The 23048-nt window shown below is 42.5% G+C and overlaps 2 protein-coding genes across 6 annotated transcripts in view; one reads left to right on the top strand and one right to left on the bottom strand.

Moving 5' to 3' along the window:
• The window catches only part of cacna2d4a (calcium channel, voltage-dependent, alpha 2/delta subunit 4a), a 109748-nt gene that overhangs the window by 70361 nt on the left and 16339 nt on the right, over positions 1-23048 (bottom strand). For 2 of the 5 annotated variants that reach the window (XR_013902719.1, XM_080291616.1), the window contains exons 14-28: positions 18700-18833; positions 18262-18279; positions 17659-17736; positions 17091-17171; positions 16917-16991; positions 16726-16812; positions 16554-16625; positions 16326-16387; positions 16099-16166; positions 15969-16014; positions 14632-14729; positions 13733-13826; positions 13501-13593; positions 12572-12699; positions 10502-10570 (exon numbers count right to left, since the gene is read on the bottom strand). Coding sequence is in view for 4 of the 5 variants with exons in the window: in XM_080291616.1 (XP_080147742.1) it covers positions 10502-10570; positions 12572-12699; positions 13501-13593; positions 13733-13826; positions 14632-14729; positions 15969-16014; positions 16099-16166; positions 16326-16387; positions 16554-16625; positions 16726-16812; positions 16917-16991; positions 17091-17171; positions 17659-17736; positions 18262-18279; positions 18700-18833 (1203 nt within the window). In the remaining variant the exon portion in view is untranslated. The remainder of the gene's footprint in view (positions 1-10501; positions 10571-12571; positions 12700-13500; positions 13594-13732; positions 13827-14631; positions 14730-15968; positions 16015-16098; positions 16167-16325; positions 16388-16553; positions 16626-16725; positions 16813-16916; positions 16992-17090; positions 17172-17658; positions 17737-18261; positions 18280-18699; positions 18834-23048) is intronic. The other 3 variants (XM_080291617.1, XM_080291618.1, XM_080291619.1) reach the window with 3 other exon arrangements.
• On the top strand, positions 19107-22471 carry LOC145421545 (uncharacterized). The gene is made up of 2 exons (XM_080292014.1): positions 19107-19480; positions 19937-22471. Exons 1-2 carry the CDS (start codon positions 19132-19134, stop codon positions 20449-20451), a joined length of 864 nt encoding a protein of 287 aa, XP_080148140.1. The 5' UTR covers positions 19107-19131; the 3' UTR covers positions 20452-22471.

Raw genomic sequence — 23048 nt, 5'->3', positions numbered from 1 at the left:
TTTAATAACAATGGCTGCTTCACTAACCTGAAAAGATGCAGAAAGCGCTCAAGCAAAAGCAATTTCCAAATTAGCTTCACATTGGACGTCTTCATGGATGCACATGCTGACATTAAATACTGTGTGATATAACCTTGAATTTTAGAGACTCTGAGGTAGCGCCGTAACGAAAGCAAAAGCTAAACTCTGTCTTTGAATCCAGAAACACTGTCCTCTCACCCCCTGGTCTGCAGGTCTTGTGTTGTTTGTAGCTAAGTATCTTAGCTAGCTTGATCCTGTTCCTATAGTCTGTGTGCATAAAGAACAATAAATTCTAGTTTGTTACGTAAAAACTGCAGCAGCCATGATGACCAAGGGCCTCTGAGACTACACTGCTCAGAAATCTACATGTGTTGTGTTGTTATGATGATTGTGATTATGACAACGATGCTATGAAGATGGTGATGAAGCATTTCCTAGTTAATATGCATTGTTTTAAATAAAAACATATCACACCTATGTCATATTTGCATTCAGACTAAATATAAGGTTTAAAAGAATATAAGGACTATTTATTTAATAAATATAATTTGGATTAAAGAGCACATCAGCAGATATAGGTGGAATAAGTATACAATGTCAAAAACACATTAATTAGCCTATACCTTCATATATATATATATATATATATATATATATATATATATATATATATATATATATATATATATATATATATATATATATATATATGTATATATGCACTGCCTGGATTGATTACAAGAAGGCCTATGACTCAATGCCCCACAGCTGGATACTGGAATGCCTAGAATTGTACAAGATCAATGGGACCCTAAGAGCCTTCATCAGGAACTCAATGGGGATGTGGCGTACAACACTAGAGGCCAACTCCAAGCCCATAGCACAAGTCACCATCAAGTGCGGGATCTACCAAGGAGATGCTCTGTCCCCACTGCTGTTCTGCATAGGCCTGAACCCCCTCAGTGAGATCATTAACAAGACTGGCTACGGATACCGACTACGGAACGGAGCAGTTGTCAGCCACCTCCTGTACATGGATGACATCAAGCTGTATGCCAAGAGTGAACGAGACATCGATTCACTGATCCACACTACCAGGCTATACAGCAATGACATTGGAATGTCGTTCGGACTGGAGAAGTGTAGCCGGATGGTAACAAAGAGAGGGAAGGTAGTCAGAACTGAGGGGATTGAACTACCAGAAGGCAACATTGCAGACATAGAGGACAGTTACAAGTACATGGGGATCCCGCAGGCGAATGGGAACCATGAAGAGGCCGCTAGAAAAGCTGCAACCACCAAGTACCTGCAGAGGGTCAGGCAAGTCCTGAGGAGTCAGCTGAATGGTAAGAACAAGATCCGGGCCATCAACACATACGCCCTACCCGTGATCAGGTACCCTGCTGGGGTAATAGGCTGGCCAAAGGAGGAGATAGAAGCCACTGACATAAAGACAAGAAAGCTCCTTACCATGCATGGAGGGTTTCACCCCAAGTCCAGCACCCTGAGGCTGTACGCTAAGCGGAAGGAAGGGGGCCGGGGACTGGTGAGTGTCAGCACCACAGTCCAGGATGAGACAAGGAACATCCAAGAATACATTGGGAAGATGGCCCCAACTGACCGAGTGCTCAGTGAATACCTCAGGCAGCAGAAACCCAAGAAAGAGGAGGGAGACGAGGAACCATCATGGAAGGACAGGCCCCTGCACGGTATGTACCACCGGCAGATAGAGGAGGTGGCTGATATCCAGAAATCCTACCAGTGGCTGGACAAAGCTGGACTGAAAGACAGCACAGAGGCACTAATCATGGCAGCACAAGAACAAGCTCTGAGCACAAGATCCATAGAGGCTGGGGTCTATCACACCAGGCAAGACCCCAGCTGCAGGCTGTGTAAAGATGCCCCAGAGACAATCCAGCACATAACAGCAGGGTGCAAGATGCTAGCAGGCAAGGCATACATGGAACGCCATAACCAAGTGGCCGGCATAGTGTACAGGAACATCTGTGCCGAGTATAACCTGGAAGTCCCGAGGTCAAAATGGGAGATGCCCCCAAGGGTGGTGGAGAATGACCGAGCTAAGATCCTGTGGGACTTCCAGATACAGACGGACAAAATGGTGGTGGCTAACCAACCGGACATAGTGGTGGTAGACAAACAGAAGAAGACGGCTGTAGTGATCGATGTAGTGGTTCCGAATGACAGCAATATCAGGAAGAAGGAACACGAGAAGCTGGAGAAATACCAAGGGCTCAGAGAAGAGCTCGAGAGGATGTGGAGGGTGAAGGTAACGGTGGTCCCCGTGGTAATCGGAGCACTAGGTGCGGTGACTCCCAAGCTAGGCGAGTGGCTCCAGCAGATCCCGGGAATAACATCGGAGATCTCTGTCCAGAAGAGCGCAGTCCTGGGAACAGCTAAGATACTGCGCAGGACCCTCAAGCTCCCAGGCCTCTGGTAGAGGACCCGAGCTTGAAGGATAAACCGCCCGCAGGGGCGTGCTGGGTGTTTTAAGATATATATGTTTCAGCTTGCAGGGGTCTTTAACCTGTCGCTTGCCCAGTCAGTAGTACCAGCGTGCTTCAAGAACACCTCCACTGTGCCAGTGCCGAAACAATCAACGTGCCTGAACGACTATTGCCCTGTAGCACTCACACCCATAGTTATGAAGTCCCTTGAGCGACTGGTCCTGGCACACCTCAAGACATGCTTTCCCCATACACTGGATCCTCACCAATTTGCCTATCGAAGCAATAGGAGTACAGAGGATGCTGTATCCACAGCACTACACTGTGCACTCTCACACCTGGACAACATGAATATTTGTGCAAGAATCCTGTTTGTTGACTTCAGCTCAGCATTCAGTACAGTTATTCCCTCCAAGCTGATCACTAAACTTGTGGAAATTGGAATCAGCAACTCTGTGTATAATTGGATCATGGACTTTCTGACCAACAGAACCCAGCATGTTAGGTCATGCCATGACTGCTCTACCAACATCACACTCAACACTGGCACTCCACAGCGCTGTGTGCTGAGCCTGTTCCTCTACTGCCTTTTCACCCATGACTGCAGACCTAGGTATGGATCCAACTCCATCATCAAGATTGTGGATGACACGACAGTGATTGGTCTCATCAGTGACAACGATGACTTTAACTACAGGGAAGAGGTAAAGGACCTAGCTGTATGGTGTGCTGACAATAACCTGCTCCTGAATACCAGAAAAACCAAGGAGCTCATTGTGAACTTCAGGAAGGAGAAGAGAGACACCCATGTCCTCATCTACATAAATGGCACAGCTGTTGAATGGGTTTTCAGCTTCAAGTTCCTGGGGACATCTCCATCTCCAGCCTGGTCAAGAAGGCCCATCAGCGCCTCTTTTTCGTGAGGACACTGAAGAAGAATCACCTGTCTGCTGACTTACTGGGTAACTTCTACTGCTGTGCAATAGATAGCATCCTGACCAACTGCGTCACAGTCTGGTATGGGAATTGCTCTGTTGCTGACCACAAGGCACTGCAGCAGGTGGTGAAAACCACCCAACGCATCACAGGGACTCCACATCCTGCCATTGAGGATGTCCACAAGCAGAGGTGTCTATGCTGGGCATGCATCATTCCCAGGGACTATATCTTCCCAATAAACTCTTCTAGTTCTTCCTTTCCAGAAGGCTCTATAATAAGCAGGTTTAATACCAGCTTCTTCCCCACAGCTGTCACCCTACTAAACTCAGTCCCCTGCTGAACCTTTCCATTCACAGTCACTTAACCATCTACACTCCCCCTCATCCCTCCCAATGACCATGAACATTCACTGTATGCTCACATTACAGTACGTACTTACACTGTTCACTGTTCACTGTTCAAGAGTGCTACTCTTCCACTACTGTAGCTATATTCATAGCACTCTGTAGATTACCACACATCGGTACCTCTGTATATTTGTTCATAGTACATCTGTATATCTGCCCCTCTGTATAGCAATATAGAACATCTGTATACAGTTCCCTCTCCGTAAATCGCTACCTTATCGTGGTGGAGGGGTTTGTGTGTCCCAGGGATCCCAGGGGCTATGTTGTCCGGGGGCTTTTGCCCCCTGGTAGGGTCTCCCATGGCAAATTGGTCCTGGGTGAGGGACCACAAAAAGAGCGATTCAGAAGACCGTTATGTGGAAAACATTGAGGGAACAGTTTACCCTGCCCGGGATAGGGTTACCGGGGCCCCGCCCTAGATCCAGGCTCGGGGACAGTGGCCGAGGGTGAGCGTCTGGTGGCTGGGCCTTAGTCCATGGGGCCCGGCCGGGCACAGCCCGAAAAAGGGGATATTGGCCCATCCTCCCGCAGGCCCACCACCCACAGGAGGCGCCATAGCAGTCGGGTGCAATGTGTGCCGGGCGGCAGCCAGGAGCGGAGGCCCTGGCGGACTGATCCCCGGCTACCAAGACTGGCATTTGGGACATGGAATATCACCTCTCTGGTGGGGAAGGAGCCTGAGTTAGTGCGTGAGGTTGAGAGGTACTGGCTAGATATAGTCCGGCTCACCTATACGCATGGCTTGGGCTCTGTAACCAGTCTTTTGGAGAGGTGCTGGACTGGGTGGGTATTCTAATATCCCCTCGGCTTGCTGCCTGTATGTTGGGGTTCTTCCCGGTGGATGACAGGGTTTGTTCCCTGCGCCTTAGGGTCGGGGAACGGGTCCTGACTGTCATCTGCGCTTATGCGCCGAGTGGCAGTTCAGAGTACCCAGCCTTCTTAGAGTTCCTGGGTGGGGTGCTGGAAGGTGCTCCACCTGGAGACTCTGTTGTCCTACTGGGAGACCTCAGTGCTCACGTGGGTAACGACAGCGAGACCTGGAGGGGTGTGATTGGCAGGAACGGCCTCCCTGATCTGAACCCGAGCGATATTTTGTTATTGGACTTCTGTGCAAATCACAGTTTGGCCATAACAAACACTCTATTGTTCGAACATAAGAGTGTCCATAAGTGCACATGGCACCAGGACGCTCTAGGCCACAGGTCGATGATCGATTTTGTAATTGTATCACCAGACCTGCGACCATAAGTTCTGGACACTCGGGTAAAGAGAGGGGCTGAGCTATCAACTGATCACCACCTGGTGGTGAGCTGGATCAGGTGGCAGGGGAGGCGCTGGACAGACCCGGTGCATCTAAATGCATAGTGAGGGTGTGCTGGGAACGCCTAGCAGAGGCCCCAGTCCGTGAGATCTTCAACGCACACCTCCGGCAGAGCTTCAACAGCATTCCGAGGGAGACTGGGGACATTGAGTCTGAACAGACCATGTTCACCATCTCCTTTGCTGAAGCTGCTGCATTGAGCTGCGGCCACAAGGTGGTTGGTGCCTGTCGTGGTGGTAATCCCCGAACCAAATGGTGGACAGCAGAGGTGAAGGGAGCCACCAGGCTGAAGAAGGAGTCCTATTGGGCTTGGTTAGCCTGTGGCACTTCGGAGGCAGCTGACAGGTACCGACAGGCCAAGCGGAACGCGGCTCAGGCAGTGACTGAAGCAAAAACTCGGGTGTGGGAGGAGTTCGGAGAGGCCATGGAAAAAGACTTTTGGACTGCCTCGAAGAGATTCTGGCAAACTGTCAGGGGAAAGCTTTGGTCTACCTGCACTGTGTATAGTGCTGGTGGAGCGCTGCTGACTTCAACTGAGAAAATTGTCGGGCGGTGGAAGGAATACTTCGAGGACCTCCTTAATCCCACTGACATGTCTTCCAAGGAGGAAGCAGAGTCTGGGGATGAGGGGGATGACTTGCCAATTTCCGGGGACGAGGTCACTGAGGCAGTTAAACAACTCCTTGGTGGCAGAGCCCCTGGTGTGGATGAGGTCCGCCCCGAGTTCCTGAAGGGTCTGGACGTTGTAGGGCTGTCCTGGTTGACACGCCTCTACAATGTTACATGGAGATCAGGGGCAGTACCCCTGGACTGGCAAACCGGGGTGGTGGTCCCCATCTTTAAGAAGGGGGACCGGAGGGTGTGTTCCAACTATAGGGGGATCACACTCCTCAGCCTCCCTTGGAAAGTCTATGCCAGGGTGCTGGAAAGGAGAGTTCGTCCGCTAGTCGAAGCTCAGATTCAGGAGGAACAATGCGGTTTTCGTTCTGGTTGCGAAACACTTGACCAGCTCTTTATCCTCTCAAGGATACTTGAGGGAGCTTGGGAGTTTGCCCAACCAGTCTACATGTGTTTTGTAGACCTGGAGAAGGCATTCGACCGCGTCTCTCGGGGTGTCCTGTGGGAGGTGCTACAGGAGTATGGGGTGTCTGGCCCATTGCTACGGGCCATTCAATCCCTATACAACCGTTGCAAGAGCTTGGTTCGCATTGCCGGCAATAAGTCAGACTCATTCCCGGTGGGTGATGGGCTCCGCCAGGGCTGCCCTTTGTCACCGGTTCTGTTCATAATTTTTATGGACAGGTTTTCTAGGCGCAGCCAAGTGGCGGAGGGCTTTCACTTCGGTGGCCTCAGAATCTCATCTCTGCTTTTCACGGATGATGTGGTATAAACATCTGTATACTTAACTTACTTGTACATAATCTGTACATAACTACTCCCACCTTTTACACTGCCCTTATCTGTATATAATCTGCTCTTCTTGCACTTACTGCTCTTTGCACTTCTGATTAGATGCAAACTGTATTTCATTACCCTGTATTTTTAAATGTGTACTGACAATAATCTTGAATCCTAATCCTAATCTGAATATAGGTATATGTTTTCCCATACTTTTCCCTCTTTTTCCTCTCACCTTTCATTGTTCTCTCTGGGTCCATTCCCCTCTCAGTTTTCTTGTCTCAATTTATCTTTTTGTCACTTCTTCTCCTATCATTTTTTAATCTTCTCACCTTCCTTTCTCTCATCTCTGTCTCTTTATCACTTGCTCAGTCTGGTCTATTGTGTGCCCTTTTTGTCTCCACCCTGATCTTACCTCCTTTTCTCGCTCATTTATATCCTTATTAGGTGCTTCCTCTCCTCCTCCATGTAAAATGTCTTCTCTTTATTCTTTGCCTGCTCTATCCCTCTGTCTCTGTCTTTTTTTATTTACACACACTCATCACTCTTTCCTCCTCTTTTCCCAAGTCTGCCTCTGCATCAGTAGGAATAGGTTTATTTATATACAGCATGTCACTTATGCCACAGAGATATTCTAATCCATTGCTGAGCCCTCAGACGGTATAACCACAGTCTTTTTGTAGTCACTGTGCACTGATTTTGGATCAGCCTCTGACACAGGAAATCCATGGCCTTCATGAAAGAAGAAGAAATTAAATCTGCCACTAAATGAGCATGAAAGCTGAGCACAAGATGCACAGAGACGCTGATAGACAACTGACTGTGTTCTGTCCAGATAAACACTGACACTCAGTGGTTATACGTAGAATTGCAATATTTTTAGATACTTAAAGTCATGCAAATATTAAATATATTTTGAATTTAGGATTTATTTTAGTTAATGTGTAATTTGCAACATTATTAGGTGCAAACATTTGTGCAATTTGAAACACAGAAGTGAAGATAGTCATCATATATCCAATCAACTGAAAAAAAACAAGTTCAAACTATTTGTCTTCACATTTCTGTGCTTGTCTTTTTATTTTGGCACATGTGTGCAAGCTGTGCTTTTCATTGTGCTTACATTACCTTTCTCATTCTTCACAATGCATAAGCATGTAATGTGCATTACAAGGAGTGAATACACCTTTAAGCGTATGTGCTCGAGTTCCTTGACCAAGCAGCTTCTAAATATTTGATTTTGCTATGTGAATGTTACTCTCGACAAGAAACCCTCCATTGCAGTAAGTAACAAAGGTAGAGAGGAAGTTAGGGCAAAGGGGTATGAGAAAAAAATGACATGATAGGGAAAAGAAAAAGGAAACACAGAGAGGAGAAATGTGATGTGGAGGCAGACAGATCTGACAGCTTAGGAAAGCAGAGGCTAAGAAAAGAGAGATGTATGTGAGGATTTAAAGAGGAGCATCAAAGGGTGAAACACACTGAGTCATGTGCTTGTGAGAGACTTGGTGTGTGTATGTGTTCCTTACACACACATACCAATAAGTTTATAAAACCATCCCCTCTGAGTTTGCTGCAGCTTGGAGAGAAGTTGATGGACTTGGCATCTAGTGATGAACTTTAACTTTTGTGCCCACGAAATGGTGATTATTATATTTACTCAGAAAACACTCCTTGCTAGTACTGGGTTGGATTTGTTAGCAGCACATCCTCAATGTAACTCTCCTGTTTCACCACATCCCAAAGCTGCACTATTAGATTGAAATACATTGGCTCACAAAAGTATTCGGCCCCCTTGAACTTTTCCACATTTTGTCACATTACAGCCACAAACATGAATCAATTTTATTGGAATTCCACGTGAAAGACCAATACAAAGTGGTGTACGAACGAAAATGGAACGAAAATCATACATGTTTCCAAACATTTTTTACAAATAAATAACTGAAAAGTGGGGTGTGCGTGGCTGTAATGTGACAAAATGTGGAAAAGTTTGCAAGCCACTGTATGGTGACTGTGGAGGTCATCTGAATACAGTGAATGGACTGCTTTGTTCCAAAAACCAGTTTGAAATGGTTTGAGCTTTGTAACATATAGCATTATCCTACTGGAAATAGATCAGAAGATGGGTGCAATGTGGTCAAAGGGGTGGGCATGGTCAGCATGAACACTCAGGTAGGCTGTGGTGTTTAAAGAATGCTCATTTGGTATTAAGGGGCCCAAAGTGTACCAAGAAAATATCTCCCACACCATTATATCACCAGCATCCATTGATACAAAGCCATTGATACACTGAACCACTGATCCATGCTTTCATGTTGTATATGCCAAATTCTGACCACACCATTAAAACGTCACAGCAGAAATGGAGGCAGGCTAAGCAACCCAAATCTTCTACTGATCAAGTTTCAGGTTCCTGTTCTTGGCTGAAAGGAATGGCACCCAGTGTGGTCTTCTGCTGCTGTAGCCCATCAGTTTGAAGGCTTGACATGTTGTTCATTCCGAGGTGCTCATCTGCATACCTTGGTTGTCACACCTGATTATTTGAGTTGCTGTCGCTTTCCTATCATCTCAAAGAAGTCTGGTCATTCTCTTCTGACCTCTGACATCAACATGATATTTTTACCTAGAAGACTGCTGCTCCTTGGATATTCTCTTTTTTTTCATACGTCACTTAAAAATCAACTTTCTGATAGCCAGTTGGAACTTTGTCTTGACCATGTCTTCTTGAATATAACCACTGAGTTACAGCCATGTGATTGGATAATTAAATTAATTGTTTTAAGAGCACTTGAACAGCAGTTGAACCTGAAAAAGCTGGTGAATGTATAATTCAAAAAATGTTGTTGTTATAACCATATTTTTTGGAATATATCTCATTTATACTGTACACACATCAAATACTGTTTTTAGACATCATAATTATTTCACATCCATCTTTCCTTTGTAGCTTGTGGTTTAATGAAACCCCATAATAGATTCAGTAAGCCAAATTGTAGGTCTAAGTTCAGCCTTTTGCAACAGTGTGGATTCTAAACCAGCAGCAAGAGTAAGAATGTAGCAAAGGAAAGAAAACCTGTAAAAAATGACAATTGGCAAGGCTAAGAGAAAGACTGAAACATGTATTTTAAACTCTTTCTCATATCTCCCTTATCTCCTGTTTTCCACTTCCAAATTTAACAAGATTTTCACACCTGAGATTATTTCTAGGAAAGCTGTGGAACACAGATAAGCGCGTGTTTGTGTCAGTGTGTTTAACTGTGCTTCTGTCTATCTGTCATCGTAATGAGACACCAAATGCTGACAGCCACGCACGCAAACTTGTTCAGAGATTCTTCGCTCGGATAATTATGACTGATGAGTGTGTCAGTCACAGATGTACTTACCAGGGCAAACACACACAAACACACAAACACTAACCTGCACATCAGTGAATCAGTGAAACAAAGCCAAAGACTCTGAACGTACAAAATGAGACGCACTCACACACTCAATTACAGCTCCCTTTTTTTTCAAATGCAATAATGTGACACACTCATCAGTGTCACAAGGGGCCAGAACTTAAGCCAAACAAAGCAAAGTCTTGCTGATAATTCACACCACAGGCAATTAACATCCACTCAACAAGTTCGAATGTCATCAACAAATCCACCAATACATTTTGCAGCAAGCTGATTTTACTTGGTGAAAATGTAAGAAAATTCAGACACAGACGAGGGAGAAAAGAACAACAGCGAGAGAGCAAACTGGAGAACAATATGCTTTAAATATGCAGGGGTTGAGTGTTTTACAAGAGAAATGGAAAATTTAGAGGCAGAGAAAACACTGAAAGAGCAATGAGAGGTAAGAGGAGATTAAAAAGAAATGAGAAAGAGGGAGGCAGCGGTGGGATGAAGCATGTGTGCAAGAGACAGATAGGGTGTGTATTAAAACAGAAGTTGTCATCCTACCTCCAGCAAGTGCAGTTTTCTTGCCCACCGTCACAGTGACAGCAGTGGCAGCAATCATGATCCTCCCTGCTGGTAGAACAACACACACAATTAGCAGGTATTTACAGTACCTTATAAATCCAAGTATGTTTGCATGCACGGATGCCTTCCAGATATACAGACATGCAGGATTACTGTATGTGCATGCGGAAAATGTTCTTAGAAATATTTATATCCTCGTACACTTAGTGATTGTGGCAGTTGAAATTTAAGCATGTCAAAAATGTGTGTTTTTTTTAAATAAAACATATATATGTGACAGGCTGACTTGGACTGGAGAGGTAGTTTGGATTAATGTAATAAATTTGCACATGCTTCTTCCGTGCATCTACTCTGAGCCTTCGTGGCAGCTGACGCCAACTGTCATCAAACCACACATACCAGCCAGATTAACATTTTAAGCCATTATGTAACACAGATTATGAGAGCTAATCGAGTAATACATTTATAACAGAAGGATGTTGTCAGTGTGTTATATTAGTCCATGTGCACCATGTTTATATTTCTGTTATTCGGTCACTAAGACGAAAAAGACACAATGACAGCATGGGAAAAAAATGATGCCCAAAAAACTATGTAACTAAGATGGCTTTACGAGAAGGCTTTCTAAGAAAGGAGAGGAGGTTTCCATACTTTAATTGCATGCTCATGCAATGAGAGAGAGAGAGAGAGAGTGAAAGAGAAAGAAGGGAAAAAAGAACGACAGACCAAGAAAAAGGCAGAAGAGAAACAAATCGAAAACAGGGACAACAGGATTTATCTGCTAAAAATCAAATGAAAAAGAGGAGGCATGCCAAGTAAAAGAAACAGTTTTCCTCTACCCTCCTCCTCCTCCTCATTCTCCGCCTCCCTTGGATTATTCCCTCCCTCCTCCGCTTGGGTTTCCACCTCTTCTGCACTCAAGGTGGCGCTATAGTCAGCCTCATAGTCCCTGAATACATCTAAGAACAACACACTACATTTATCAAACTCCTAATACGTATTGGGAACTAGTTTATATTTAAAAGTGCATCTCACAAGCGTGGAAATACACCACAAAATGATTATCACCAGTCAACATAAAGCCCCTAAAATTCCTTTATAACTCTAAAAAACTATGCATGTAAGTCGAAGGAAATAGATGCAGAAAATACACAACCACTGTGTTCTGACATTAGGAGCAGCAGTGTTTCCAGCTGCACACTGTGCACTGTGTAGTGGAGATTAAATTTACATTCCTGCCCTCTGACGCAGGCTAAATCGCTTTAATGCCAACATATTTTTCAAAGCTCTTTAAAAATACATTTATTCCAGTGGAGCAAAACAAGAGAATTTAATCCAGAGGCAGGGAAAAGCCAGGTTCAAACTTGCATGCTTTTTTTCTGACTTTTCCTTTCTCAACTACAAAAAAAATGAGGTTAGTATGATGTGATGGCAAAGATGACACGGCTGTTAATTTTCACACTCTGATGCTGAAAACTGTTCATCAAGACATATCTTAGGATATACATCAAGCTGGATGAAATACTTTACACTTTGCCTCAATAAAAATCACATTTCCCGATCTCTCCTAACCAGTCAAAGAACTTTGTTGATGCAAATAAGAATAATAAGAATAAGAAAAACTTTATTTAGGGAAATTCACATGTCTGACGGGGCTCATCTACTATTTGTATGACACTTGAAAAGGCATACGGGCAGTGGGTGCGAATGTTCTCCTGTATCTCTTCACTTTACAACAAAAAGAGAAGAGTCTTCCAGTACTGCTGTTTCCTTGAAGATGTTATAAAGTGGGTGTTCAGAGTAGATGTTTCATGATGTTTCAGGATTTATGCAAACTGCATTAATATACATAGAGGGAAACAGAAAAGAGCAGCTGTACCCCCCTGACGGTACAAAAACTAGCCTTACATGGGGGATTCTTTACTCAATTTGCTGAACATTGCAAAAAGAAAAAAGAAAAAACACCATCATAAATAGTATTTCGTAGGATTTGTTTGTTTGTTTTATTTTGTGGGTGTGCGTATACTAAGTAAAGGTATGTCCTCCTACCTCTAGTGTCTTGTCTGGGCATGTAATATAGAAACTTTCCAGCTGGGTACTCAGCTGCTCTGCGGTACCACACTGGGAAATGGTCCAGGGTGAACATATTTTCCTTGTCTGTGGAGGTCAGGAAAGACCTGGGGAGAGACAAAATATGCTAAAAGAACAACCCATTGCTTAATTAACAAGAAGAGTCTTTGACACATGGAAAAAAGCAACTGGATAAAGTGGGAAACTAAAATTGGAAAACAAAAAAATAGTGATATTAAATTGCCTTAACAAGACAGCCATTGCTTTTCAAGAGATATATCTAAAGAAAGGATTTACTAATGTTGAGAATAACAGATTAATGAATATACATTAGAGTTAAAGAGACTATAGTTTGGGATTGCTTGTAATATTGCAATATTGCGATTAATAGGTGTAATAATACAAATAGAGGGGATTCCCGGAATTGGAACAAAGAACAGGGGTGCAGGGCAGGAGAACAGCCAATCCCAAACCCAGGACAGGAAGCCAGAGGGACAAGCCTGGGGGAGGGCAACCCCAGGGTGAACAATAGAGAGAGTAGTGAGAGTAGTGGAAGACTTATTTGTATCTTCATCTTTGCTTAAATTGATGATTGTAGCTGTGTCTGTCATATCTCAAAACCCTGATGTCTAAATGCAAATACAGCCTAAACAGAAGTCAAATGTTTTGGATATATGCTAATTGTGTTTCTACACAGAAAATTCTCCCAAAAGATGCCACCTGGGTGTCAGGGATTAGGTTCAGTTTACCTTTAATTAACCAAGACGGGGGCATAAAGTCATCATCAGGTCTTCAATTACCATCAGTCTAAGGTAAACCTTTTATAGAGGTTTTTTGACACCAGTTTCTATTTGGTTTTGGATATAATAGCATGACAACATAGATGCAGTTGGACTTTTCTTACTCACTTGCCAATTCTTTTCTCGATACCGGCATACCTCAGAAACCTTATGAGGCCTGAACGGGTCCCTAAGAATGCTGTTTCAATTCCCTCATCCATACTGAGAGAGCAAGAGGGAGAAACAAACAAACGCACATACACACATAAAGAGGAAAAATATATGTTAGTATAGATAAGAATCACCAACTGTGTAAAAAGTTGGTGGCATGAACTGAAGGAACATTTGTGTTCATTTTCACCTGGATACGTTGAGCATAAGGGCGTTCCAGTAAGCTTCCATGGGAGCCGTGACCACAGCATCAAACAGCGTTTGTTGCAGCAGCTGCATATCACCTGTTCAGAGAAAGTATAACGGTGTGCTTTTATACTGCTATGGTCCCTGAGTTCTGGACCCTGGGCTTTGCGTTTTGCGAGTTAACGTTTCTTTTGGATTTTGAGAATGACCCTACAGTATGTTTGAATGCTGTTTCTTTTGTAACATTGCTTGTGTTACTTGTTCTTTGCTACCTCCCTTGTGGGGGTAACAAAGTATTCCCTGTTTAGATGTCTTCCTGATTCATTTTGGTTACAGTTTTCTATCTTGTGCTGAGTTTATTTCCAGTTTCGAGTCACGTCGTGACTCATTACTGTCTATTCCCTGTTCTAATGTCCAGCATATTAGTATCTCCCTGTGATTCAGTATTCTCTGGCATATTTGATGCTGAGTTGTACAAAACTCACCATTAAGTGCTTACTCCTGCACATCGCACAAAGTCACAAGTGACATATACTTATTGGTATATAAACTTAGCAGAAAAATGTATTAAATTTTTGCTGATTATTTCTTTGTTGTAACAGTGTTTCTTGGCAATAAATCAGACCAAGACATAATAAATCCTGGACCCATGAAAAACATAATCATCATAATAACTTACTGTATGTGCAGTTTATTGGATCGGATGACTGAATTCAAGAAGAAGCAAAATTAAACAATTTATTTATTTAATAAATATAAATGGCACCATTTAGGGGGAAATAAACAGCAGCATAAGATTTATTACCAAGAAGCAGCTACAAAAAAATATCCAACTAAACACACATTTTTATACTTCTGACATTGATGCATTCATGCGATGCTTGACATTAAGTCACGACTTACACTCCAGATCTGGCTCTTTGCCTGTGAGGTATTGTTCCACAGCTTGAAGCTGACTCAGCTTGCGGTGTGCTGGGTCAATGTCTGTCTCACAGTAGGTCCTACAAACGCACACATATGTCAATTAAGCACGGTGAGGACTTTCAAATATAGTCAAAGTTACTAAATAAAAACGAAAGAAAGAAAAAATAACCAACAGTTTATGCAACTGTTTCTTGTCTTAAAATATATATATTCTCCTTTGTTTATGGGCACCTTGTAGTATGCAACATGCTATTACTCCCAGAGGGTGGTGGTAATGCACCTTAGAAGCTATTTGCCAGCCACCATTAAACAACAAAACCTATTTTTTTTCAATGTGACTATTTCAATCTAATATAAGATGATAAGATGTCTATAAAGAAAATAAAGAATATAACAGCAATAATACTGCTAAGAGTGAGGCAGAGATTAATGCTGCTGAAAATTGTGAACTCAGAGTCGTCATAAGCATGCAGAGCTGTAAAATAAATATATTATCTCAATCTAACATATTTATTAACATTATTAGTTTGCACTCACTGTGCAGCTGCTGCAGATCAGAGATATGAAATTTTTGATACGTTTAAACACAAGGTTACTCAGTGCATTCAGATTTAACTCTCTCCCATTTCCTAATCCAGGATCCACGGAAATCACATTAGTCTGCTACCAGATCAAAGAGAAAATTTATTTTATTGATTGAATGTTCTCTTTGATATATAGCCTACAAATGTGACCCATCAATCTTCTAATTTGGGTTCAAGCAGCTGCAATTCCAGCAGTGTAAAAGGGACTTAGCAGCAGATTAGGATCAACATTTATACACAAAACATTTATTTTCTGCATCAATGTTTTATGCTGAATGTAAGAAAATTCCAGTGACAATGCCACACATACAGTTTGCACTGCTGTAACTTTACAGTTTCATTTGATGTAGTTTATGAGCTCTGACCGAATAAGCTCTATTTATAAAAAAATAATAGTACATCAGATAATCTAGACAGCACTTTACTATAAAAGCTGTCTAATGAAAATGTGGCGTTACCAACCGATTTCAAAACCGAAACCTTCTCCAGACCAGGTTATGTGTTCATCTTAAGTTAGGGTAAAAAGGAAGCACCTTAATTACACTGAAAACTCTGACTTTATGTGCAACATAGACGGTGTTCGGGTTTGTCAGAAGTCACTGTCAAATTAACCTATGGGTAGGACAACTTCCCAAAGTAGGACGGTTTGTCAGAACACCGGATAAACCACCCTGTAGAAAAATGGGAAACACAACCTATCTCACAACCTGTTACACTGCAAGTTAAACTCACCACTCGTTGGCTATGGTCAGATCAGGAGCCAATAAGTCGTGAAGACCTGCGTAAGAAGAGAAGTCAAGACATAAGCCAGGGTGTATGAAACCCAGACACAAACGCAGATGTACAGAGATTGGACACTTACCCTCCTCAACAGAGACATTTCCTATGAAGATATACTGTCCATATCCTTGACTCAACACTATACCCAGACTGTCAACACAGAGAAGGCCAAGACCGTTACAGTATGTGGGAAACTTTAAGAAGGCAATATAGAAAATGTAAGAAGGAGACTTGTTTTGTTTATATGTTTTGTTTTGTTTTACTGGAGAATTTAAGGAATTTAGTAAAGTTTAAAGAAACTGGACAAACCTGAATGGTGTCTCATTGATGACAGTATAGTAGTAATCATTCTTCAGGAACATCACTCTTCTCTGTAAGAAAAACAGGCTTCATAAACACCACAGTGAGCACAAAAAGGCAGCTTCTTCTTTTCTATTGAAAAAAGAGGTACACGGGACAAAAAGGGGAAATAACTGATATAATAGTCACTAAGTCTCCTTTTACATCAACAGATTCCTGAAGAACAAAATTACTCACTCCTTTATCGACTGAAGTTTTCACATCTAAAGACAAGTTTCCGGTTTCTCCTTTAACCATGGCGGTCCTCAGCTAAAAAAAAAGTTAAGCTATATCAGCAACTTAAACTATAAGTCAAAGAAAATAAGTGAAATTAAAGGGTCAAAAATGTGTGTAAGTTTATGTTACCCACTTTTTCTTCGCTGTCTTCCCATTCCACTTCTGACAGATCCACACTGTTGTAGTTGGGTTTAGGCTTTAGCTTCTTACCCTCTTTATACTGCCATACACAAGCACAGGCACACAGACAAAAGAGTATGCTTTTAAAATAAGAGGCATGTACTCATAATCCATTATCTAATACCAACAAAAAAATCCTCGTACCAGAGGTCGCAGGTCAGGATGAGACAAGATGTACCCATTATTGGTGATGAGGTAGGCGTAGCCATGAACACCCAGCTATAAAAAGACCATAAGCAGACAGCCATAAGGAAGCAAACTGCTGACAGTACTGAAGTACAGCATATATGTTACAGGGTGTGTTACTTTCTGGTTTACCTTGTATCTTGTAGCTACTCTCATCAGTTCTCTCAAGGCAACATCAGTTCCTACTACTCCCAGTAGAATCCCATGCGATAACTTTATGAGGTAAAAATATCATTTTAGAATTTTAAATATATCAAAATCACATTAAATAGCGCTCACTCTGAAACGAAATATAAACAATAAGCTCAAATAAAATCTGAGATGATAACAGCATGAAGCCTCGATGGAGTATTGTGAACTAGCTGGAGATAAGTGAGTGACTTTTTGTTAATCTTTGTTTTCCAGGTCACACTGTTAGAGCAGTGGTTTTATTTTGCAGCCAGCTCTGATTTGAAGAAAGGACTTTTTTGATCTGTGGTTTAAAAGTTAATACTGAATCAAACAAGGCTTCCAAATTTAAGGCAGCCTGTTTCTTAGCAGATCAAGGCTGGTTCCTTCGGTTTTAACCCTATTTCTTATACAGATTTATGAATATAAACTCCCACTTTTGTTATGATCTATCACAATTTCATTTCAATTTAATTTACCATTATCAACACAAAGACACAATGTGAGGTCAAAGTTGTAAAAAACTACTTACAGTCTCTCTCTTCTTGCTGAACACAGGCATGGCTACTGAGGTCATCAGGAGCAGGCTTTGTGCCTGAGTGTTGAACAGCTGTGATACAATAAACACACTTTCAGATAAATTAGTTAGCCTGTGGACAAAAAATTAATTAATTAATAAAAAAAAAAAAACCAAAAGCAAATCCAGGTTTGTTTACAGAGTTTGAAAAAATAAGTGATTTGGAGATACTAGCTTTTTTAAGAGTTAGCTTGTTAAATTACAAGCTAACTCTTAAAAAAGCTAGTACCGGCTTGTATAGTTAAAAAAAAGTTTAAACTTTCCACTTTAGATTACATTTCAAACTGATTAAATGAATTTATAATAAAGCATTTTGAAAAACCACTTGAAATGTGGTTTCAAGTGAAAAACAAAGACTTACAACATTAGATCAGCTGGTATCTCGAGGATGAGCTAACTTTAGCTTTAGCAAAAGCTACTGGAGCTCCAAGAAACTACTAGAGGTGACTAAAAACTGACAACCACTAACTAAACAAAACCTAAGCATGTCGTTACAAATGCTACACTTTATTTTCTTTTTCTAGCTAAAGCTCTAAAGCTAGCTCCACATACAATTACCTTTTTTGTACTTGGCAACTGAAGTTAATGGTAAATGGGGGGGAAAGCACACATGAATGGCTAAAGAATAACACCTCCAGTAAGATTGTCAAATTACAATGTAATATTTCTGTGGCCAAATGAAAGGGAGGAAAACATAAATTCATAAGAAAAAAAATGTTTAATATTAAATACATGTAATAAATGTGCCAGGGAGGTGGTGCTTTACATCTGCATTCTTTATAATGACCATAGTCTAAATATTCAGAATTAAGTGAATATGTGAATATATTTGCTTCCTTCCTCATTTCTCTTTATATATTTAGTTTTTGCATATTTGCTACACTCACATGTTTCAGATCATCAAAAAATATTAAACAAAGATAAAAACCAGTTCATTTATTAAATTTTGACAAAAATAATAATATTAAACAACAATAATAAGACAAGCAGACTGACCACACTGTCCATATAGGCCTCAGTCCAAATGATGTCATGATCGTGGTTGATGACCATTGGCCGGCTCAGAACATGGAGGTACTCCATAACGTTTTCCTGGACATCAGCCAGTGTTGAGACATGTGTGTAATAACCTGCAGAAGACACAGAAAAGACACACATGTATTGTAACTCGTATCGTCGGCATATGCGTTTGGAGCAGCGCATGTGGAGCTGCCTCAGTGGAAAAGAGCAGGATTCAGAACAGCAACCAATGCACCTATCTCCCACATACATGAAATGGAGGAACTGGAAAAGGCCTTGGCTGACCCAGAGGAGGTGAGCATTATAAAATGCAAAGCTCACTCTCAAGGAACCAGTATGGTGGAAAAAGGAAACCAGAGAGCAGACGAAGCCGAAAAGGAGGCCGCAGGCTACAAAGGACAGAGACAAATGATACAGGTAACATCAGAAGAAGAGATACCTGTTGACCTGATTGAGGAAGTTAAACGGGCCCAGGAGGAGGCATCCCCAGAGGAAAAGGGGGTGTGGAAAAACAAAGGAGCCTGGCAGGATGGACATTTGTGGAGGGGGCCAGACGGGCGCCCCGTGCTGACAGCCAAAATGGCAGAACAGAAGGTGGATGAAGCCCACGGACTTGCCCACGTGGGGAGAGCCCAGATGGAAAGAAATTTGTGTCATTGGTGGCATCCTGAGCTGCGAGGAATGATAAGGGAGAAGGCCAGGATGTGCTTAATCTGTGGGGCACACAATCCTAAGCCAGCAGTAAAACCGGAAGTGGGTAAGTTTCGGCCCCCTGAGAGGCCGGGAGAGGAGATTGTTATTGATTTCACTGATATGATTGATTCCGGGCCGGGCGGTGTAAGATATTTGCTAGTGTGTGTTGACGCTTTGACCGGCTGGCCAGAGGCCTGGGCTACAAAAAAGGAGGATGCTAAGACTGTCATTAAGTGTTTAATCAATTATTACATTCCCCGTCATGGGTTCCCGAAAAGAATTAGATCAGATAATGGAACCCATTTTAAAAATCAAGATTTGGAAAAAGTAGAAAAAATGTTGGGCGTCCAGCATAAATTTGGAACGGTCTATCATCCTTAGTCTCAGGGGAAAGTAGAAAGAATGAACCTAAATTTGAAAAACAAATTGGCAAAAATCTGCGCGCAAACAGGGCTAAATTGGGTCGCAGCCCTGCCGGTTGCGTTGATGACCATAAGATGTTCTGTTAATCAATCCACAGGTTTTACACCATACGAGCTGCAAACCGGGAGACAGTTTCCGGCACCTTGGACGGTGGGCTCGGGTGAACGGGACAAAAAGGGGAACCGGTCCCACGCAGACTACTGGAACGAGCTAAAGGCGCTAGTGTCCAGTTTCACGAAACAGGCGGCTTGTAAGGGGCCCACAGGAGAAGGAGAGGTCCCGGACGCGAAAACAGTGTGGCTGAGAGTCATCAAACGAAAGTGGAAGGAGCCCCGCTGGACTGGTCCATATGAGGTATCGGCTCGGACGGCGACAGCGGTCCAACTGAAGGGGAAAGGCGACACCTGGTATCACTGGACGCAGTGCGCAGCTGCGCACGAGGGCTTGGTGAGGAAGGATCAATCTCAACTCGACGCAGGTGAAATTGAGCGGCACAATAATCCCTCACACCTGTGCAACGGACCGACCGGTAGTCTACCCGGAAGGTCAAAGAAAGAGGAGCAGCCAAGGAGGAGATCGCCGCGCCAACGAAAAGGAGCGGTATCACACTGAACACCTAAAACAAGAGAGAGGCTCTGATAAAGGGCTTTGAACTTTTTACTACACCATAACATTCACATACCACCATGCCATCACAACAATTAGACACTGGTGATGAAAAAAGAGTCTCAAAAGCCATCACAATGTTCAAAATTATTATGAGTTTGACGTTAACTATGTTGCTAATCATGGCTATTTGTTTTTTGATTTGTTTGTTGCAGACCGACCCTGGAAACCAGTCTGAGCACGGAGGCCATGCCAGTCCGGCGTTGTTTCATACACCAAGTACATCACACGTGGTCCATAGTGATTTAAGGTTGCGGGCAAGAGTGAAGCGCGAGGTCTCTGGTAAAAAGGATGAGTGTCTCAGCACATATGGTGGTTTAGAATTAGATTATGTTATTGGTTCCACAACTTCCTTTACGTTTGATCTGTGTGATGTTGTTAATTGCAGGGACGTCGGCAGTGCTTGGAGGGGATACAATGTGTGGGTCTGTTGGGATTATTCAGTGAGTACGCACTGGGAGAGGGGAAATCGTCCTTATGACAGCTGGTGCCGTAATTGGGACCAGGTAAGGGGTTACACTGGGCAAAATTGGGAACCGTTAGAATCAGGATCAGAAAACGGGCTTAAACTACAGAGGGATTTTAGCCCCTCTGGAAACGCGTTAACTTTATCATTGGGGAATTGGCATCGCAAACAATCTATGTATTTAATTTTGGGGGTGGAAATAGCGGGGGTTGATCCAAAAGGGTTAATTAAAGTTAATTTCCTAGAAAAACTAATCGTTCTGCTTTCTTTCCAGTGACTCCAAATAAGAATGTAGATAGGATTAATTATGTTCATTACAATGTACTGAGGCTCTCTAACCTGACCAGAGACGGATTGGAGGGGCTAGCGAAGCAGGTGGGTCCGACCTCGTTAATGGGAGTGCAGAATAGAATGGCCCTTGGTAATCCGTTAGAAGGCTGGCTGACCTCAGTGTTCGGACGGTGGAAGGGGGTCATCGCTTCGGTCATGTTTTCTTTGTCTATTGTGGTGGGTATTATGGTTATTTGTTGTTGTCTCATCCCTTGTGCCAGAAGAATGTTCAAAAGTATGTCTGTGAGGGCAGTGGACCCTGGAGTCATTACTCCAATGTCCATGATGCCAATGATGCATGTGGAGCTGAATGTGTAGGCCAAGGAGGGACACGACTGTTTGTGACCTCTGGATTCTCCAGAGGTCAACAGAGGGAATTGTAGAATAAGGAGGGGATGTTTTTCTCATTATCATTTAATATTTTAATATGTCATTATTAGTTCATTAGAAGTATATAATCAGCGTTGCATTAAGCATGAATTGAAGTTTTTGATCTTACATTATTCTTTGCATTACAGTGATGGTGATAACTTTAATTTGATCTTTCTTACAGGTACCAGAATAATAACATGATTTTCCATTGCAGATGTAACCATGATCATTCCATACACATTGCAGTTTGTTGCTCATTTTAGAGTTGTGCTCAAGGTAATTAAAGGTTAAAAGCTACAGCCAGCGCGAGTCTGGCTGATCTATGGAGGGCAAAGGCTTTGAGCTTGGAAGGCCGCACGCGCTTACACAGCACTTATAAGATGTCATTCTTGGTGATTTTGTGCTTAGTCATGTTTTAATATGTTTTAAGTAGAAGTAGCTGATCCAGCAATATTCATTTAATATTATATACTTGATTTAGAGCAATACACACTAATGGTCTTAATAAATGAAAGAGTCCTTGTAGTTGCCATGTTGTGTCTCAGCAGGGTACAGACGGTTCCAGGAGAAGGGGGGGCAGTTAGCGTCTGCCCTCGGGAAGGAGACAATGTTATTCTTTGTGTTAAATAAAATTGTCAACATTGATTGTATTACACCTGTCACTACGCATGAGGGGGCGTTCTAATACCCTGATTTCATAAAACTATGGAAATGTGTTTTTTGAGATGAGATCTGAGACTGTCTGCATACAGTGTCCATCTCCCACGTGTGTGATCATTAAATCATCGTTTGACTCAACCCGACCGGACCAGTGTTGTTATTGTGGGTTTTTCCTCTGGTGTCCATCTCCAATATTTTTGAACCATAACACTACTCAGATGGAAAACTGAGAAGCGTTTTTTCTTTTTTAGTTTTTGGAAAATAAATTGTTCACCTATTATTTTTAACTCAGGTTTCTGCCTTTGGGTATTAAATTTAGAAGAAGAAACTCATTTATCAGACATCAGAACACCCTGTATTCCAAAACATGAAACAAATATCCCAGCTTGAATCTCCGACTGATACAAATATGTTTTTGACGTTCTTTAAAGCTTGGCTTAGTCTAAGGTTTGTGGCATTTCTACAAGTGGGAGACAGTGACGTCAGTGGGATACCTGCAGTGAAGCTGCTCAGCGACAACAGGCTACTGAAGCTCTGCCAAGTGAATACGTGCAACATATTTCCCCTTGGTAACATCTCCCAAGAGCGCTGGTGCAAACACTATTAAGCAAACTGAAACTGCATCCAGAAGGTTTAAGCAGAAGCTGTTTGCAAGAAAACAGCAACAAAATATCTGTTTGACAGATATCTGCCTGCTAGTAGAAGCAACTATCAG

This window comes from Astatotilapia calliptera, chromosome 17 (genome assembly GCF_964374335.1).
Source record: "Astatotilapia calliptera chromosome 17, fAstCal68.1, whole genome shotgun sequence".
NCBI lineage: Eukaryota > Metazoa > Chordata > Actinopteri > Cichliformes > Cichlidae > Astatotilapia > Astatotilapia calliptera.
Note: the sequence above shows the minus strand (reverse complement) of the source record. Positions and strands in the feature narration are given on the sequence as shown.